At 50.9% G+C, this 16969-nt stretch overlaps 7 protein-coding genes across 7 annotated transcripts; 6 read left to right on the forward strand and 1 right to left on the reverse strand.

Moving 5' to 3' along the window:
* Positions 1-614: 614 nt before the first annotated feature.
* VFPPC_07300 (hypothetical protein) lies at positions 615-1168 on the forward strand (the record flags this gene model as incomplete). The annotated part of the gene is made up of 2 exons (XM_018286182.1): positions 615-884; positions 944-1168. 2 exons carry the CDS (start codon positions 615-617, stop codon positions 1166-1168), a joined length of 495 nt encoding a protein of 164 aa, XP_018139714.1.
* A 1811-nt stretch (positions 1169-2979) lies between these two features.
* Positions 2980-4531, forward strand: VFPPC_07301 (cell surface protein; the record flags this gene model as incomplete). The annotated part of the gene is made up of 2 exons (XM_018286183.1): positions 2980-4277; positions 4369-4531. 2 exons carry the CDS (start codon positions 2980-2982, stop codon positions 4529-4531), a joined length of 1461 nt encoding a protein of 486 aa, XP_018139713.1.
* Positions 4532-5029: 498 nt separating this feature from the next.
* On the forward strand, positions 5030-5841 carry VFPPC_14199 (autophagy protein 5; the record flags this gene model as incomplete). The annotated part of the gene is made up of 2 exons (XM_018291968.1): positions 5030-5338; positions 5386-5841. 2 exons carry the CDS (start codon positions 5030-5032, stop codon positions 5839-5841), a joined length of 765 nt encoding a protein of 254 aa, XP_018139712.1.
* Positions 5842-5981: 140 nt separating this feature from the next.
* On the reverse strand, positions 5982-7436 carry VFPPC_07302 (DNA excision repair protein ERCC-8; the record flags this gene model as incomplete). Its single annotated transcript, XM_018286184.1, has 1 exon — positions 5982-7436. One exon carries the CDS (start codon positions 7434-7436, stop codon positions 5982-5984), a length of 1455 nt encoding a protein of 484 aa, XP_018139711.1.
* Positions 7437-7915: 479 nt separating this feature from the next.
* On the forward strand, positions 7916-8838 carry VFPPC_07303 (membrane protein; the record flags this gene model as incomplete). The annotated part of the gene is made up of 2 exons (XM_018286185.1): positions 7916-8054; positions 8180-8838. The coding sequence occupies 2 exons, from the start codon at positions 7916-7918 to the stop codon at positions 8836-8838; spliced, it is 798 nt and encodes a 265-aa protein (XP_018139710.1).
* Positions 8839-13039: 4201 nt separating this feature from the next.
* On the forward strand, positions 13040-13999 carry VFPPC_18104 (hypothetical protein; the record flags this gene model as incomplete). The annotated part of the gene is made up of 3 exons (XM_022429760.1): positions 13040-13143; positions 13265-13628; positions 13682-13999. The coding sequence occupies 3 exons, from the start codon at positions 13040-13042 to the stop codon at positions 13997-13999; spliced, it is 786 nt and encodes a 261-aa protein (XP_022285172.1).
* Positions 14000-16543: 2544 nt separating this feature from the next.
* VFPPC_16592 (hypothetical protein) lies at positions 16544-16969 on the forward strand (the record flags this gene model as incomplete). Its single annotated transcript, XM_018294345.1, has 1 exon — positions 16544-16969. The coding sequence occupies one exon, from the start codon at positions 16544-16546 to the stop codon at positions 16967-16969; it is 426 nt and encodes a 141-aa protein (XP_018139709.1).

The raw sequence follows: 16969 nt of genomic DNA on the forward strand, positions 1-16969 counted from the left end.
AGCCATTTACAATTCCCGGGACACTCAGGAGTGGCGGATGTGGCTGCGAGCAGCGTGTCTACTGGTCCGCCCAGACGAGTCACACCACCATCGTGGTTCAAATGACCTCATTAGATGCCCTCTGCAAACACACGACAGTTTTGGCACTTGTACCTTGGGTGATTGATAGGGGACCCATGGCACTCATGCGGACTGTGATTTGCCAACATCGATGCCAGGTTTTGTTTGGGAAATGCCTGCTCAGGTTTCCATGTATGGATGCCATACACTGATGAATCGAGCCAACCCTCCTTGCCCTCCTGGATGCATGAGCGAGTTCGTGATGGTGTGTTGTCGAAAGCTGAGACTAAAAAGCAGGCTTGGTTTGATTGAAGCAGGGTTCTGTGGGCAACCCATCATGTGGCCTGACATGTACGCAATCGAATACAAGCAATGCCGACATTCCCAGGATATGATGTGGGATGCGCGTCACAGCATTGCATTCTCATTGTAGGTACATAAAAAGGCTTGCTTCGCCCGTGGTTCGTTTGACACTGACGAGGTGCACAGATATCCTGCCCAACAAACATACTCTTCATTTCACATACACCCCAGTCACCACACAATAAATCGCAATGGCTCTCGATCGCCTTGTTAGTCTCGTTCTCAGAGCGGCTGAGCTTGTGTTCGCCGCCATCGTCGCTGGAGTTACTGGCGAATATCTACACAAGTCCAATGCGAGCTCTTGGGCCCTTGGAAGATTCATCTATACCGAGGTCGTAGCAGGAATATCCATATTCTTAGCGTTGATATGGCTCTTCCCGTTCTCTAGTACATTTGTCCACTGGCCCGTGGATATATTCATCAGTATCCTCTGGTGGGTTGTGTTTGGTCTACTTGCCAATGTAAGTGTACTTGACTTGTTGCAACTTTCATGTCGCAAAGGGCTTGCTGACCTCGACAGTTATTGGGAGATTCCTGCGGTGCTTGGTTCGACTGGGACAACGTTTCCCCCAGGGGAGATCAATGTGGCAAATTTAAAGCCGACCTTGCTTTTGCCTTTCTGTCTGCTCTTCTCTGGCTCGTATCTGCACTTATTGGCATCTTTTGGGTGCGCAAGCAAGAGCGCCGTGCGAGAGCCGAGGTGGTTCATCACCGCCGCCGTTGGTACCGCCGAAGCTACGTTTAAAGGATCCACAATCCCGATGGTCGCTCGGGTCTTGATTCTTGACGCCGCGGAGCCAGCAAACAAGGCACGTCGAAACTGGTCTACTTGATGCCAAAGTAAGCAGCTATTGTGTGGCTTAATCTTTTAAATTTTTATTTCATGTTGTGCGGGCAAATCTACGAAGCTATGACATATCTTGTTGTGGAAGTATTGTTCATGTTGTGGGATGTCAAATTGGCTTTTACGATACCCAGATGTTCCTGGTTCAGGAGTGGTAATGACGCTATATATCGCTGTTATTTTGATAATGACAATGAAAGTATGGTATTTCCGTGTAGTTTGGAAACAGCTATGAATACAATTTTTTGTCTCAGTTCACAACATTGGCTATTCTGCTATAGGTTGGATAATTCTTGCTCTCTGACGTTCGTCTTCTCAAAGTTTCGTCTCGCGCCACAAGGAACCGCTTTCTCCAGATCCATAATGATGCTGCTCAGCCACAAGCCAAGTAAACTAGACGTCACCAAAGGGGCATGGACGAACTACCCAAATATTTTCTGCAACGGCTGCCAAGGAAGCCATGTCACCACGCAACGGCTGACCCAGCCGAAGAAAAGAGACTAACAAACTGCGGATCGGAGATCGAGATCTGGAAAACACGAGCATGAAAGACGGCCCAGATGATGCCAAAGAATAGCTCCTCTCTCTTCCAAGGCAGGTGTCTGAGATCCCTGGTCGTTTTGTCTTGTCTCGTCACTCGTGGACCCAGCAGGAAATGAGCTGTGGTAAGAACACTTTGGGAAATCAAGGATCAACCACAAAAGTAGCACCGCCTCAATCGTTCTAGACCGTCGTCGACCTGTAGTTCAGAGAGACAAGCCAACCATGCATGCATGCAGATGCACAATTCGTCAATCTCAAGTTTGATACTCCGTAGTAACGGCTCAAGTGCTGATACTGTCTCCAAAAGTCACCAGCCACAAAGAGTCTATGATGCCATTGGGTATCACCAGCCTGCAGCCACACTCTTCCCTGTTCTTCTGCCACCACCGCCACAATATCTGATGCAAGTTGCTCTGATCTTCGTCCAATTTGTTACCCCACCTTGCGTCATCCAAGCTCCATGCTGCATAGACGACCATGGCACAAGCTCCTTTTGCATCCACAGCTTTCTCCAAGCAGAATCCAACGACAACCCGCGTTTCACTAGTAACCGTCTTTTGGCCTTTTGAGGTGTCATGCTAAGCTTTCCCACTATTGCCAGCCAAGCTTTTGTAGCGGAGACGACAGTCCGGCGTTGGGGGAGCTTGTTTATGGATTTGGCAACGTCACCGGATGGCCGTTATGACGCCTTCCATCTTGACCAAAATCTTTGCCCTCCACTTTACGGGAGTTGGTGATAGGTTTGATGGTATGTGGTGGATGATGGAAAGCCAATGGCGTGTTTTAGAATGATTAGATGCGAAGATGACCACGTAGAGGCATGCGTTTTTGGGCGAAAATGGGTCAAGCCAAGTTGTTCTTACTGAGGGCCCGATGACGAAGGTCCCGAAGATCAGGTAAGTTGTGATTCGTGACAGAGATTGCCGGCAGTGGATGATAATGATTTCATCGCGTACAGAACAAAAGGGTAACGCCTTGGGTTTGGGAAAGTTTCCTTCACGATCTATATAAACCTTGGGATGGGCCTCTACACCCTCATTTTCCATCACTTCATCATACAACAATTGCTTATACCCTAAGAAAAACACCAACACCAAAGAAAGCCTTTATAACTTTTACAAAGATACCCCCTTTACGAAAACAAAACAGTCAAGACATAACCAGCCACGATGTCTTCCATTGTCAACAAAGTCAAGGACGCTCTCCACTCCGACAAGGACAAGACTACACACCAGGAGGGAACTCACTCGTCGACACATCCCACAGGCACTCACACCACCACCGGTACTGCTGAGCCACGCATTCACTCCACACATGATACCACTACGACTGGTGGCCTAGGTGGTGCGACGGGAACTCATAATACCGTTGGCGGCACTGACAACTACACCTATGGCACTGGCGCCAACCGTGGCGCTTCCGGCCCTGCTTCCAAGACCGATGGTCCTCACAACTCTAATCTCATGAACAAGGCTGATCCTCGTGTCGACTCAGACCGCGATCACAGCAAAAACATGGGAATGAACCCTCAGGGCAGTGCCACCACCGGTACCGGTGCTGGTGCTGTCAAGGACCATCCTGGCCACACTGTCCGCGGTGATGAAGCTGGCTTCGCTGGAACAACTACCGGAACTGGTATTGGTGGTGCCCAGCATCACAGTGGTGTCGCCGGCACTACTGGATCTTCTACCTTTGGCAACACAGGTCTGAACCGCGGCCCTGGCGGTCCCGCCACTCATACCGACGGTCCTCACAACTCCAACCTCATGAACAAGACCGATCCTCGTGTGGACTCTGACCGCGACCACAGCCGCAACATGGGTGTTAACCCTCACGGAACTGCCAGCACCGGCATGACGGGTACCACTGGCACAACCGGCACAACTGGTGCCTTTGGCTCACATGGAACTCACACTCATGGCACCACTGGCACCGGCACCGGCGACAATGCTGCCTTCTTTACCAGTGGTGCTACTGGCGCTACCGGTGTCAACCGCGGCGTTGATGGTCCGGCAACCCGCACCGATGGCCCTCATAACTCCAATCTCTTGAACAAGACCGATCCTCGTGTTGACTCTGACCGAGACCACAGCCGAAACCTGGGTGCTAACCCTCATGGAACAGCGACCACTGGCACTACTGGCACCACCGGTATGACAGGCATGACTGGTACCTCCGGCACCCATGGCACTCACACCGGCACTCATGGTGCTGCTGTTGGAACAACTGGTATTGCTGGCTCTCATGGCACTCACACTAGTACCCATGGCACTCATACCGGCACTACTGGAACAACGGGCACTCACGGCACTCACGGCACTCACAACACGCTTGCTGGCGCCACTGGCTCCGGCCCCGGCCCAGCTCCCAACACTGCCGGCCCTCACAAGTCCGACATGATGAACAAGGTCGATCCTCGAGTCGACAGCAACCTAGACGGCAGCAAGACCGTTGGCGGTGACAAGACGTACGCTCAGCCTTAAAGAGTGGGTGCTAACACCACGCGACAATATTGTGTTACCGATTTTGAATAATGGATTATTAACAACTTTATACAGGAGCGAGTCTATGGCACACAAGGATCCTACAGATGCGGCGCAGGTTCCACCTTCAGTTTTGCAGAAGCATATTGGTACTCCGTCGGTTGAGCATGCTGATGAAGGGCACGACCGAGCTAAGAGACATAGCATCTCACACCAGGAGCAGCACCGCGGTTTGTAAGGACAAGTTGGAACAGTGGGTAATGATTTATGAGTCGATACTGTATTATTAGGATTTTTCTGAATGGTTAATTTGGCTCTGTTTACTTACTTTTTGTTTGAGATGAATGTGAATGATGTGAAAATGGTTGTGTAGTCTAAGTTGACTCATTTGTGAATATGACAACTGCTCACGTCATATTTCCATCGTAAAATGCACGGTTTATTCCACCGCAGAATTTCCATTTACAACGGCACAATTTTTGTCAAGTAACTACAATAAATATCAAGCGTATTACCTTGTTCAACAGTCACGTCCAAGCGTCTGTTACACGATAGTGGGTCTCTTCACCCCACCAATTACTAGGTACCTAGGTAGTTACCCTACGACAGACCATCAAATCCATCAACCCATCAAGTGACAGCAACAGCAACAGCCTCACCCAACCAATACCACACTCATCATCAGGCATCCGTCAACTTGCCAACAACTCTACATCCTCACCATGCCTCTCTCATGATGGCAAATTCCATTCCCCAGACTCTCTGGGGCGCCCGTATCCCACTATACATCACGCACGCCTCATCGCCCACCACCCCATTCATCACCAGCGTCCCTCGCTTCAGCTACCTCGCGCTGCTGCTGCCCCGTCTCTCAGCCTACTTCAACTCGACGTGCTCGAGCTTCCACTTTGAAGATGTCCAGCTGAGAAACCTGGCAGTCGGTCTGCTCGTCGATTTGTATCAGCCCAAACTGCCGTTTCGACTGGTCGTCAGCGATGGTATGGGATGGGATATCGGCGACACCTTTCTAAACTGTGTCAAAGAGGTATGTATCCATTCTCTATAAAGTTATAACATACTAAATAAAAACAGGCGGACTTTATCCGCAACGGCAACGCCAATCAAATTATGAAAATGTCCAAAGAACACACCACCCAGCTCTGGAACGCAGTCATCGACAATGACCACAGCTCCTTCGCAAAGGTCAATACCAGACTGCTCAATGCGCCAACAAACCTCAAGCACGTCCCTATACGGATATACATCCCCTCTGCGCCGGAGCACGCTGACCCATCGCCGGCAGAGGACGCGGGCTCCTTCAAGATTATCCAGGCGCTCGTGCCGGCGACGAGTGCGGATCGGAGGCCGAAGCTGCTGGGCCAGGCGCTCAAGGACATGATGCCCAAGTTGTTCCCGAGTAGTAGGGATCCTGTGCTGGCTGGCGTGGTTATGCATGGGGCGGGCGTGCCGTTTGATGCGCCGCTGGGTGAGCTTATGCGGGAGGCGGCGTATCCTGATGGGTGGCTTTGTTTGGTGGTGACGGTTTAGATTAGGTGGTTTGTGTGGTATTTTGCAATGCTGGCGTTTGGTTCCTTAGGGGGAGAACTTCATAGCGTTGTTTTTACTTTACGTTAGATGGATGACGGGGTTGTAGATGAGGGATGTATATATTTTGGCTTGAGCAAAGATTAGCGGGTAGAACCTGTGAATGTAATCTGTTTACCCATCAGACTCCTGTATGCGCTGTCTACGGCCTTTCTTTTCCGTCTCCTTGCTTCTTCATCCTCGTCTATTTCGTCTGTTTCATCGATATCATCTGGCCCTGGAATCTGTGGCATCCAAGCGCGAATCTGCCCGTCCAAGTGAGCACTGTAAATCGCGCCTATGGAGTTTCCACCGCCCATGACTGTTCCTATCTGCCCGGAACCTCCTCCCGATCCACGCCACACAATCGTTGTTATCCTGTTTCTGCCCATTTCTCCGCCCCGGGGTCCTACAGGATTCGTCGTACCAGGACTGCGCAACCTCGTAATCACAGTGCCATCGTGCAAGTCCAACAGCAAAATCTCCTGATCGTTCGGCCAAACCAGCAGCTCGCTGCTGCTAGAAAGACCGGGTGGTGTGACAATCATGGCCGTCGTTTTCGCATGCTGGTTCTGAATCAGGGCCCCAAAGCTGGCGAGAGTGTTCGCCCCCGTCGCCGCATCCCACACGCGGATTTTGCGATCCAGCCCTGCAGAGACAATGTATTTGCCATCATCAGTCCACTGTAGTCCGTTGACCGCCTCGTCATGCGCGAGGGCAGACGCTCGAAAGTGCGGCATGCGGCTCCAATCTGCCCCCGATGCTGTCGCGTGCCGGAAGCGGTGAACGAGCCCCAATGAATCCTCCTGGTCGAGTTGCGCAATGACACCGCCTGCGCGGCGTACGTCCCATATACGCACTTTTCCGTCAGCATGGCCGCTCGCGAGAACGTGCTCGTGTCGAGGGCTCCATGACGTGCAGAGGACGGGACCGCCGTGGGCAACAAGAGCTTGCACGGCGGAGCCTGATTTGAGATCCACGAGACGCACATTGGAGTGCTGTGTTGCGCAGGACACGAGGAGGTGGTCTGCAATGGGGCTCATGGCATGAGAGTATATAGTGGCATTGAGATGGAATTCTGCGGTGAGAGCAGAGCGCTGTGTTGCCCAGAGCTTGAGCGACTTGTCGTAGGAGCTGGAGAGGAATGCCTCTGGGTCAAACGGGTAGAAGGACAGGTGTGTTATGCCGTGGCTGTGGCCGTCTCCTCGTTTTCCAACAGCAGAGCGAGCTATTGTGCTCACGGGACGGAATACATGTCTTGTGTTGGGGGCGGACGCTTCTTCCAGATCCCATATCTTGATAGATCCTTCTGAGCCGCCTGATACAAGGATGCGGCCGTCAAACTTTTCGAGCGCAAGCCCGCTTACTCCCGCTCCATGGGCGCGAATGTTGTGCGCTCGCTCTTCGGTCTCTTCTAGAGCCGATTGAGACGATATTTCGCCGTTGAAACGGTGTTGTGGTGCCGGCGCAAAGCTGCGAAGGAGGTCGGCATTCACGGATGTGGAGGTTTCGTCGGGACTGAGGTCACCCGTTTCTCGGGCGAGGAGGCGGGCCTGCATTCATCGGGAGGTATACGCGACTTGGCGCGCAGTTGGACGCTTCATGTAGTTATTTTTGTTGAAACACTCAACCGTTTGGTGTAGCGCAGATGATGTAGCTGTTGAATCTGATAGTGAGTGATGTGAATGTGAGGTGGGATGATATGTGATGTCAGATGTTTGAGGATGAAGACTCCGCGTAGATCTGTGGCTCCACATTTGTCCCCACCATTTTCAACTTCAATCCGAAACTCTCACATCAGTCCCAACCTCGATCATCAACGTGACTTCATATTTCATGGCATGAACGCAACAACTCACTTTGTGTTTGGCAGCATCATCTTCACGGAACAATGTCAATCCGACAGGTAGATCTACGCGACAAATCACCCCACAGACCAAATACCTGACGCGCGAAAATCACACAAGACTCCGCATGAATTTCAACCTTCTGCAAAATTTCAAATTTTGCACATTAAACTGATATAACACGTCTCACGATGGAACCCTCCACAGAGGACCGGGAGCACCCTTCAATCACAGCCGAAGAGGACAACGCCCAAGAATCGTACCATTCCGATGCCGAAAAGGTCGCCCTGCCTCGTCGGCGCTTGGCAACCGTCTACGACGCTGTCGCAGGTAAATTATACCCGCGCACACCCCCCACCCAGCATGAACCAAGCAGAAAAAAGATGATGGTTCTTTTTTTTTTCTCAGTTTCAGCGAGTCAATCAATTTCATCACGTGAGACTAACATGATGCAGGAAGGGTGATCCAGGACCAGGCTCTCAGGAATCAGAACCCAGGCCAAAAGGAGACATCTGGGCATGGACACCACAGCAGACTACAACCCAATGTCACCAGACACTCTACTCGCGGCGCGACCATAGCGCCCAATGAAGTTCTGTTCCGGCGCAAGGACGCTCCGGAGCGGTATGTAGAGAAGGACGTGTACAATGCGCATGAGAGAGATCTACCGCAGTCAGGACGAGACATTCTCCCGGACAGCGATCTCCTCACGTCGGTGCACGCGTACTCGAGCAGGTTCTACGGGGCGATGGAACGGAGACGAAACCAGAGAGCTCAGGAGAGCGGTGGTGTTGGTAGTGGCGCCTTGGGGAGACGCAGCGTCGACGAGCAGAGCATGGACGAGACTGCGCTGCTCGCCTTTGGGATCCTGCTCGAAGAAGCTGGCAGGGAGATCCTTGGCCGGCGGGGAGATTTGGTATTCACGGAGGGGATTGTTGGGGCGGACGGTTCAAGCGGAGATGAAGTGGCGCGGCATACGGAACCTGCGGTTGGTTACCGAGATGTCGGGACGTCGTCGTTGAGTAGGGGAGCCAACAACGGCGCTGTCGCCGGAACAAGATTGCCAAAGAGGAGGAGATTGGCAGATTTGGAGTTGGAGGGAGCACAAGATTAGGGTCTAGCTGAAAAAAATGTTGTAGTACCAACGGGGGGAGGTGCTGATGGGGAACTTTGTGAGATTCCCGTGTTTCTCATGGAAAATTTCCGTCTTTTCGTTTTGGGGTCTCGTACTCCGTATTACGTTGACTAATCTTATGGGTGGTACACTGCCTACCTAGGTTGGTAATTGGGTTTTTCTGATTTGGAAGCTATTCAGGCTGATGGTGATGCTGACACATTTAATTGAAATAGATGTAGCGGTGTTTATGGAGTAGAGCCCCGACAAATTCATTTACGTGTTGGTTTGCACCAAGTAGCCAGACAATCTACGGAGTACGGGCATTGGAAATCAGCAAATTCCGTCGACAGCAGCAATCATCACATACGGAACATTCCGCCATCTATCGGAACAAAAAAAATTCTCATACAATCACGGGGAATTTTTTTTTTCTGACCGTCAACTCCTTGTTGTGACACAAAGGCGTTGTCTGTGACAAAGGTTCCCAGTGTATGCTCTCCTCATCATCAGACCAGGAGCTGGCCCGTACGCAACAACATTTTTTTTTACAAAATTTCACGAAAGCGGCAGTTGCGATGTGAAAACAGAGATACGCCTTTGGTGATCGGCTTTTTCTACAAATCCCAGAGTTGCACTCGACTTTTGTTTCACACACCGCACGCTAGGACACTTCCTCAGGGATGGAGAGTCGTGCTTGCAGAAAGTGGAGGGTGTAGAGCACCGTTTCTGTATTCGTAACGAGCAGCATGTACTCCGTACTGTATCAAGATGCCGCACGAGGGAAAGTGTGTATGGGAGAGTGTGTCAGAGGCTGCACAAGGTTATTCTGGTCGCTGCCAAAACGGGTTGCTGGCTCGAATATGGAGTTTCCAAAACCCAAGTTCATCAAGATGCAATGCGACGGTGTCTTTGTCGTAGCACCAAAGCATGTCCAACAGTCCATACTTGGTACATACATGGCAAATGACATGACAGGGTAGTATGGTTCACTCCCCCCCGTTGTCGGAACTTTTTTTTTTTAAAAACAAAAAAGAATCTAGAACTTCTTTGTCTGTGAGGGTGTGGGGAGAGAGTGGTGAACGGATGTGAGGTATCGATACATGAAGTTGAGATGTCCTTGACGCACGCTTTGTAGCAGTACATGATACCCATCGGTAGGAAACATGCTGTCTTTCTCTTCACGGTGAGAGGGGGAAAAGCTGCTTCGAACAAGTAGATTGGTTGAATGTAACCGGAGCGATATTGGATGTTCTTGACGTGCGGTTCGACGACCGGTCTTACCGCCGCCGCCACTTTCACCATTTTCGTGACATGGTGGGACGAGGTAAGGCGAGGCAAGGCAGCCTTGAAACATGACATTTTAGAATACGGAGTAGAGTAGGTACTCCGTAAAGAGGAAGAAATTTTCAGTCAGCCATGGCAAAAAAATTTATTTTATTTTTTCGGTGTGTTGATACATACTGTACTGTACCAAATTGGGGAAGAGGAGGGGAGGGATAATACCCTTGAGTTCCCAAAAATCGTGTGGTTTCTCGTCATGCGTGTTTTTGATTGCCAGATGAAGTTCGAGGTGTGGCTGACAAGGGTTGCATGAGGCAAAGTCGCACAAATGAGTGTTTCTGGACCAAAAGCAGATGCACATCGAGAGGAGAGCCACGCGTGATTTCGAACCCTTTGTGTGAGCGATCGCCACACGATCTGACAGGCACGGAGATCGGTCAGAATTTGCTGGCTTGGCTGTGCTGTGCTTCAATTCTGAAGTTGACAGCGACAAGCATAGCCAGGGTCTGGAACAGTCACCTGACGGATTAGGAGGCCATTCAAGCATGCCCTTTGGCATGGTTTGTTATTATTTTTTATTTTTGTTTGACCGTATTTCAATCATCGCTGTATCTTTTCTCCCGGCCTTGATTTCCTGCGGCCGCAGTTGTTTCGTTTGGTGCGCGCCAGACAGACTAGGAATTGCTCGTCGCGAATAATACGGCCGATGCACTCCTCGGACGGCCCTCATTTGAGAAATCTTTCCATATCTCCTTTTCTTCTTTTCTCTTTTCCTTTCTTCTCTCCTCTGATTATCCCTTCTCTTGCCTTACTTGACGCTCTCACACAAGCCAGCCCCCGGCCGGAAACGCGTTCCGCCTCCTGCTGCGGACGTTGATGCGATTGTGGCCCTGACTATTTTCTGATAATACGCCCCATCTGTTGCGAGGCTGCAATTGCGAGTAGCGCCGTGATATGCCCTCCCGTGATATCTGATGTGTCGGATATTCAGAAAATACGAGCCAAACTAAATTGTTGGACATGGACTGTCGATGCAAGGAGTGAGCAGCATCTTGAACCCGCGTCGATGCCGAGATCAATTGATGGTCAGGCCGCGGAAACAAAGTCGCCTACCCTTGACCTATTTTCTCCGAATTGATAACACCCTGCCACGGCTGAATCGCAATGCCCAGCATTTGCAGCTTGTGTACGGAGTATAACGCGTGATGATATTAATATCAATAATAAGAAAATTCAATACTGTAATAATGAGTGAACATTGCTGCTGAGACCACAATGGTCGGAAGTGTCTCCGTGCACCGTAGCAGCTGGGGTTGAAGCTGAAGTCCGTTCACATAACCCTAACTCCGTCCTGTACTCCGTACTGCATATCAAAGTTTGACGTTCGTGCTCGTGCTGGACAACCCGTGCCTGTGCCTGAGGCCTGCCCCTGTTCGGCGTGCATGCATACGTACATACAGACAAGTCGGTCCTTGGGCAGAAACAAATCTGCTCGCCAAGGAGCCCCTGGTAATAATGCAGTTCTGCACCTTCCAAACTGTTCCTGGCAACTTTTTTCAAGCCCGACGAACTAACCTCTCTATCGTTCAAGTCAGCTTTTGGCCGGGGGTGGTATGGATGGTGTAAGGCTGATCGCTTACATCGCCTATTGCCGTTGGTCCAGGCCGTGATATTCTATGAATAGATTATCGACAACTCACCCTTCCCATTATTAGAGTCCCATTACTAGAGCATTAATTGACAACCCGGTGGACAATATTCCTGCGTTTTATCGCATCCAAGATCAATCTCAAAACAGCCTTCTCGGCTGGAAGTACACTATTGTCAAAAGGTGCAAGCAGGCAAACTAGACCACCACTTTTGGACCTTGCTCACAACAGGACGAGTTTCATACGGGCCGTCCCTTGTGTCTGCCTGTCTGCCTGCCTGTCTGGGTGGATGGATCATGGCGCCTGTAAAGTCCATGTCTTGCAGGTGGCTGTTTTTACCATGCTGACTTCACCAGTCATCATCAAAGGGAAACTCGTCAGACTCCATTGTGTCCTGCATAAATACCAGTACGGTACGTCGGGACAAGCTAGACTGCAGCTGCAGACTCGAGTGTAGACGAACCAGACCAGACAGTAGGCTGAAAACGCAAGCCACTCTCAACTCGAACATTGGATAATAGTACGTGTTATCAAGTACTTTTCGACACAGTCAGGCACAAAGGCGACAGGGAACAGGGTCATCAGAAATAACCCAGCCCAAATATCCATCCATACCGTCTTTTCCTTTGAGTTTGGCTTCCTCGCCAACGTGCCGTGTTGATGGGATTGTCAAACTAACGAAAATTGGCTCGGATGCAGAGGGACCACCCCATCCTCTCTGACTCTCGACTTCTCAAGTCTACACGTATGAGCGGCGCGCTCAAAGGGCAAAAAAAAAGTTGACAAGTCATTCAATTATGTACGGCCAATGGTGGAGCAGGCACCCCAAGGTTTCAATGTTCGCACATCGCAACTAACCAAGATTGTAAGAGAGGACAACGCTCAGGGAGGAAGACGAAAAAAAAAGGAAAAAAAAAAAACAAAACAAAGCAAAACTACCACATCAACTCTGTGCGTGATGGACTCCATGCAGAGCAATACGGAGTTCTTCGCACCAGGGGGGCAGGGCATCCCACACCCAATTGCTTTTTATTCGCAATCCCCACCAGCCCATCATGCATCATGACGCGAAAAAAGAACAGCTTGTCGCCGGAAATACTGCGACAGGAGCTGAAGCATACAGTATGTCTTCCAAATCAGGTAGAACGTTTTCAGCTACGATCCGAAAGTGACTGTGACCAGAGTAGACGTCATGCTAAGAATGAAGAAAGACGAAGAGCATTCGCGATAATTAATGCCATGATGCGATCATTCCCTACCATTGATACATGCTTACATACCCAGCTAGGCAGGTATTGTACGGAGTACGTGCTTGCGAAGAGTATGTACGCGTGCAATGCAGGAACAGATGGTGGGGTACTGGTCTTGAATGGCAAAGCAACAAAAGGGGGGAATATGGACAGTACTTACAACGGAGAAGAGAAAAGAGAACTAAAAGTATCAAAGGGTCTTGTCTTTCCATATTTTTGCACATGACTCTCTCTCTGATCAAGCCCATCACAGACATGTTGGAAGAAAAAAGGACGTCAACGAGAGCGAGCCGACACAAGGCGCCTGGCTTCTCATGTCTCAACTGAACCGAGCTGGTTGACGACCGTTAGTTTCCGTCTGGTCCTGACAAAGCATGCAAGTTTGAATGACAGAGACACGACTGCCCATGTCTCTCAAGCCTTTCTGCCGTTAGGAAACGTGGAGTACGAGTTGCAGACAAGACCAGACCACACATGGACCAGACCTGACCAGATGCTCCAGACAAACTGGGAGCCACGAGCCCAAAGAACAGGGGTGGTCTCCTTTCCCTTGGGAAAACCAAACTCTCTCTTGACGGTTGTGTCGATCCCCTGTCTCACAACCCTCGCCTTGCGACGTCGACAACTATTGTACTCTTGCACACTGTGGTCGTGAGTTAGCCCGCCCTCCCAGGTTTGAAGACATGCACAGCCGTTCCTCGCCAAAGCATGTATTGCACGACCCGCAAGCGGACAAGGCCGTTGGTCATGTGTTTAGCCATCCTTCGACCAGGGGGGCCGTTTAGCCTTGTCAACTCCAAGGTATCAACCGTCCCTCTCCGCAGGCGGAAGACATCCGCGTATGCACGTCGCGCATTTGCATCTGAGCCGCAAGATGAACCCGACAAACTGGGAAACGGGTCATTGCTCTGTCAGAACAATCCCCAGGACATGTCCTACCGACGGGGGCAGCTTCAGCTTCAGAAAAAGGCTGTATAGAGGACTCAGCTGTCATTTTTTTTTTTTTTTTAAACACAGGTCTGCGGGCCATGGGACGACAGGGATTTCGGTCATGTTCCCAACCTGGTTCTGGTCGGAAAGACGGGACTCTTGTTCCAAGGCACCTCATGATGTCATCCGGTAATATCGTCACAATTCGTTGGGTTCGTCTCTCTCGACACGATGCGGTTCCAGCCCTGCAAACTGCTGACCCTTCCAAGGTCGCCAGCTCTCGTCTGAATAGGATAGCAACCGGGGTGTAAGCACCAACGCGCGCCATGGCTCGCCCATCGCAGGGATCTTGACCAGGAGCTGAGGATGGCCTGTGAGGAGGGGCTTGAGGAGTCCCGAATCCGTGTCCTCGGTGCCGCCGTTGCTGTTGTTATCAATTAGCCAGGGAGGCTAATGAAACTCGCCATGTATCCACGACTTGTCTGTCAGGGGAAACCAGAACGGTCGTCCCTGAGCAAATTTGAAATCCACCCGTGTTGGCCCGCCTACAACAAGCACGGGACTCAATCTTCTTTTATTTTTTCCTTTGGCTTCTGGCAAACGAACAAGCGGATTAGTAAGTATATGCCCTAGATTATGCTCTTCCAAACGACAAGAAAGACAAAGAGTGGTAATGTTTCTTGCTGCTTCGTTGAATGTTATCTTGGCTCATCCGTTTAGTTTGTTTTAGAGTTCAAATAAAAAAACGTGGCCGACCACCTTCATCATGGCAACTAACTTCTGTCACCCTCTGATAGGCTGTCCTTGGGGGAAAATGCCCGGAATTGAGTCGGGACTGCATCTACCGCTGGCAGTTTCCAGAATGTGACGACAGCCGCTTCTTCTTTTTCGAACCGTGACATTTTCTTCTGTTACACAAATGACCGTGACCTTGTGCCCGTGCCAAGGTTCCCAGGATGCCGACCTTTGATAGAGCGCCAAACATGGTCATTGGACGCATCCCCAGCAAATGAGCGGACAGTGCTCCATCGTCAAGCATGATATTCTGCCGATGTACTCAATTCTCAGAGCATTCAACATGTCCCGTCCACGGAGTAGCTATTGACAGAGTCTGGCACGCTTTGCCGCCTTGTAATCATCCTGGTATATGCGAACCTCACATGAGCGGTGCGACCTGCGGTTCCGAGGGGATTAGCATTGACGTTGGCCGCCACGCAATCCTGTCCGAGTCCCTGGCTTGCCATTCCGTCCGAATCAAAGGCTTTGGAGAATCCGGAGTGATATGCAGCTCTTTTCCCCCTGAACCCCCTCCCCTTTACTCCGTATCAAAGCAGATGATTTGCAAATTGAGGCCCGCAAGTGTCGCCTATTAAATCCAGACTCCAAAGCGCCCCTCAACCAATTGACCGCAAGGAGCTGCAGCTGGTTTCCAGCTTCTGTCTCGCTCTGCCGCCGCGGCAGGGTACCAATACTCATATACTCACGTATTGGACCCGGCCGGCTTGGGGGCGAGATATCGATGTCAAGCATGCTTCAATGCCAACATCTTCCCGACGAAGTCAACTTCAGTTTAATGGGCAGCAACTGTGAAGAGCGATTATCCAACGACCACTGCAGTCGTGGCTTTGTGCTAGTATAGTCTGGTACTCCTCGGCAATCACTCCGTACATTGCACGAGTCTCAGGATACCATCTTGCCCAGAGGCTAGCTGGCTCTGACACAGTCTCCTTGCGCGCACGGCCGAAACTGGGATTGCATTGGACAAGACAAACATGCGGGCATCCTGGCCTTACCTATCAAACATCGACCTGCATTGCAACAGCAGAGAGCCAATTTGTTGATGTTTCTGAGCGTGGGGCGATATGTATTTGCCGCATTATGAAGGCTGTGTGACTCGTCTATCACGACATATCTGTTGTTCACGCGTCCACTGAAGTGCCGCGAGTATTAGACAATCGTGCAAAAGGGAATCTTGGAGATTCAACACTCAGTACGGAGTACTCCGTACAGGCACTCTGAACTTTAAGCATGTCTTGCAAGGACCAAGTCAGAACCAACAATTCCCGGATCCGATGCCAGCGTTTCGGCACAGATTCGGTAATTACCGACCCAAGACACCATCATCACTGCCATTGGGAATGTGGACACGGCCCCTCGTAGCAAGGCTTTGCAGCGGCCCAGCAGTTTCGAGCTCCTGGGCAGGGTAAGCGAGAGTCACAACGAAGTTGATTTATGATAGAAATGATAGGGCCTCTTGGCAGATTTGGCCAGCTGATAAAACTCGTCACGTCAAGTTAAGCTGGAGCCACACTCCAACTGAACTGAGCTACCAGTCGAATGCGATGAAGTGCAGCATTGTATGCGTGTCTGAGCCGCATTCTGCACCAACAAGTATTTCCAGGCATGGGCACTGTGCTCGTTTCCAGCAAGTAATAAGTGGCGGTCACAGGGCTGTTGAGTGGATGCCATGGGCATTCCGTTGTCGATTACGTGTTTGTTCCAGGCCGGTCAGTAGCTGACTACCTGCAGCCTCCAAAATGTGACTTTGTGGCCCTCGTGAGCAATTGATAAACTCTCGCTTGCCATCTGTGCATGGAACGAAAGTTGAGAGATGCGGGATTGGATATCACCGTTGAAGTGGTCCACCAGTCGACACATCTGGTGACTTGGAGCCCCAGTGGCATCGTGCATCTTGCGTCCAACCCTGGCCGCCTGGTTCGTTCCTTTGGGACATGGAATACCGGCGATTTTGGGCAGTCCGCATCATCCGTCCGGAGGATTGTGCCTGGAGTCAGGGTAGTCTGGACACAGCAACATTCTGGGGTCCGCCTCTGGGGTACCGAATACTTGTCACTCACCAGCTTCCAGGTCCTGAGAAGTTGGCAGTCTCTCGCAACACGTCCGACGACGACGACTCTCTTCGTGCTAGTCAAAGAGGGCTCGGGCCGCCGGTTGGCCGAAGGCATCGCCATCCGATGGCTTGCTTGTAGTGGCTACGTGCTGAGCCATACCAGTTGA

This window comes from Pochonia chlamydosporia, chromosome 7 (genome assembly GCF_001653235.2).
Source record: "Pochonia chlamydosporia 170 chromosome 7, whole genome shotgun sequence".
Taxonomy (NCBI): Eukaryota; Fungi; Ascomycota; class Sordariomycetes; order Hypocreales; family Clavicipitaceae; genus Pochonia; species Pochonia chlamydosporia.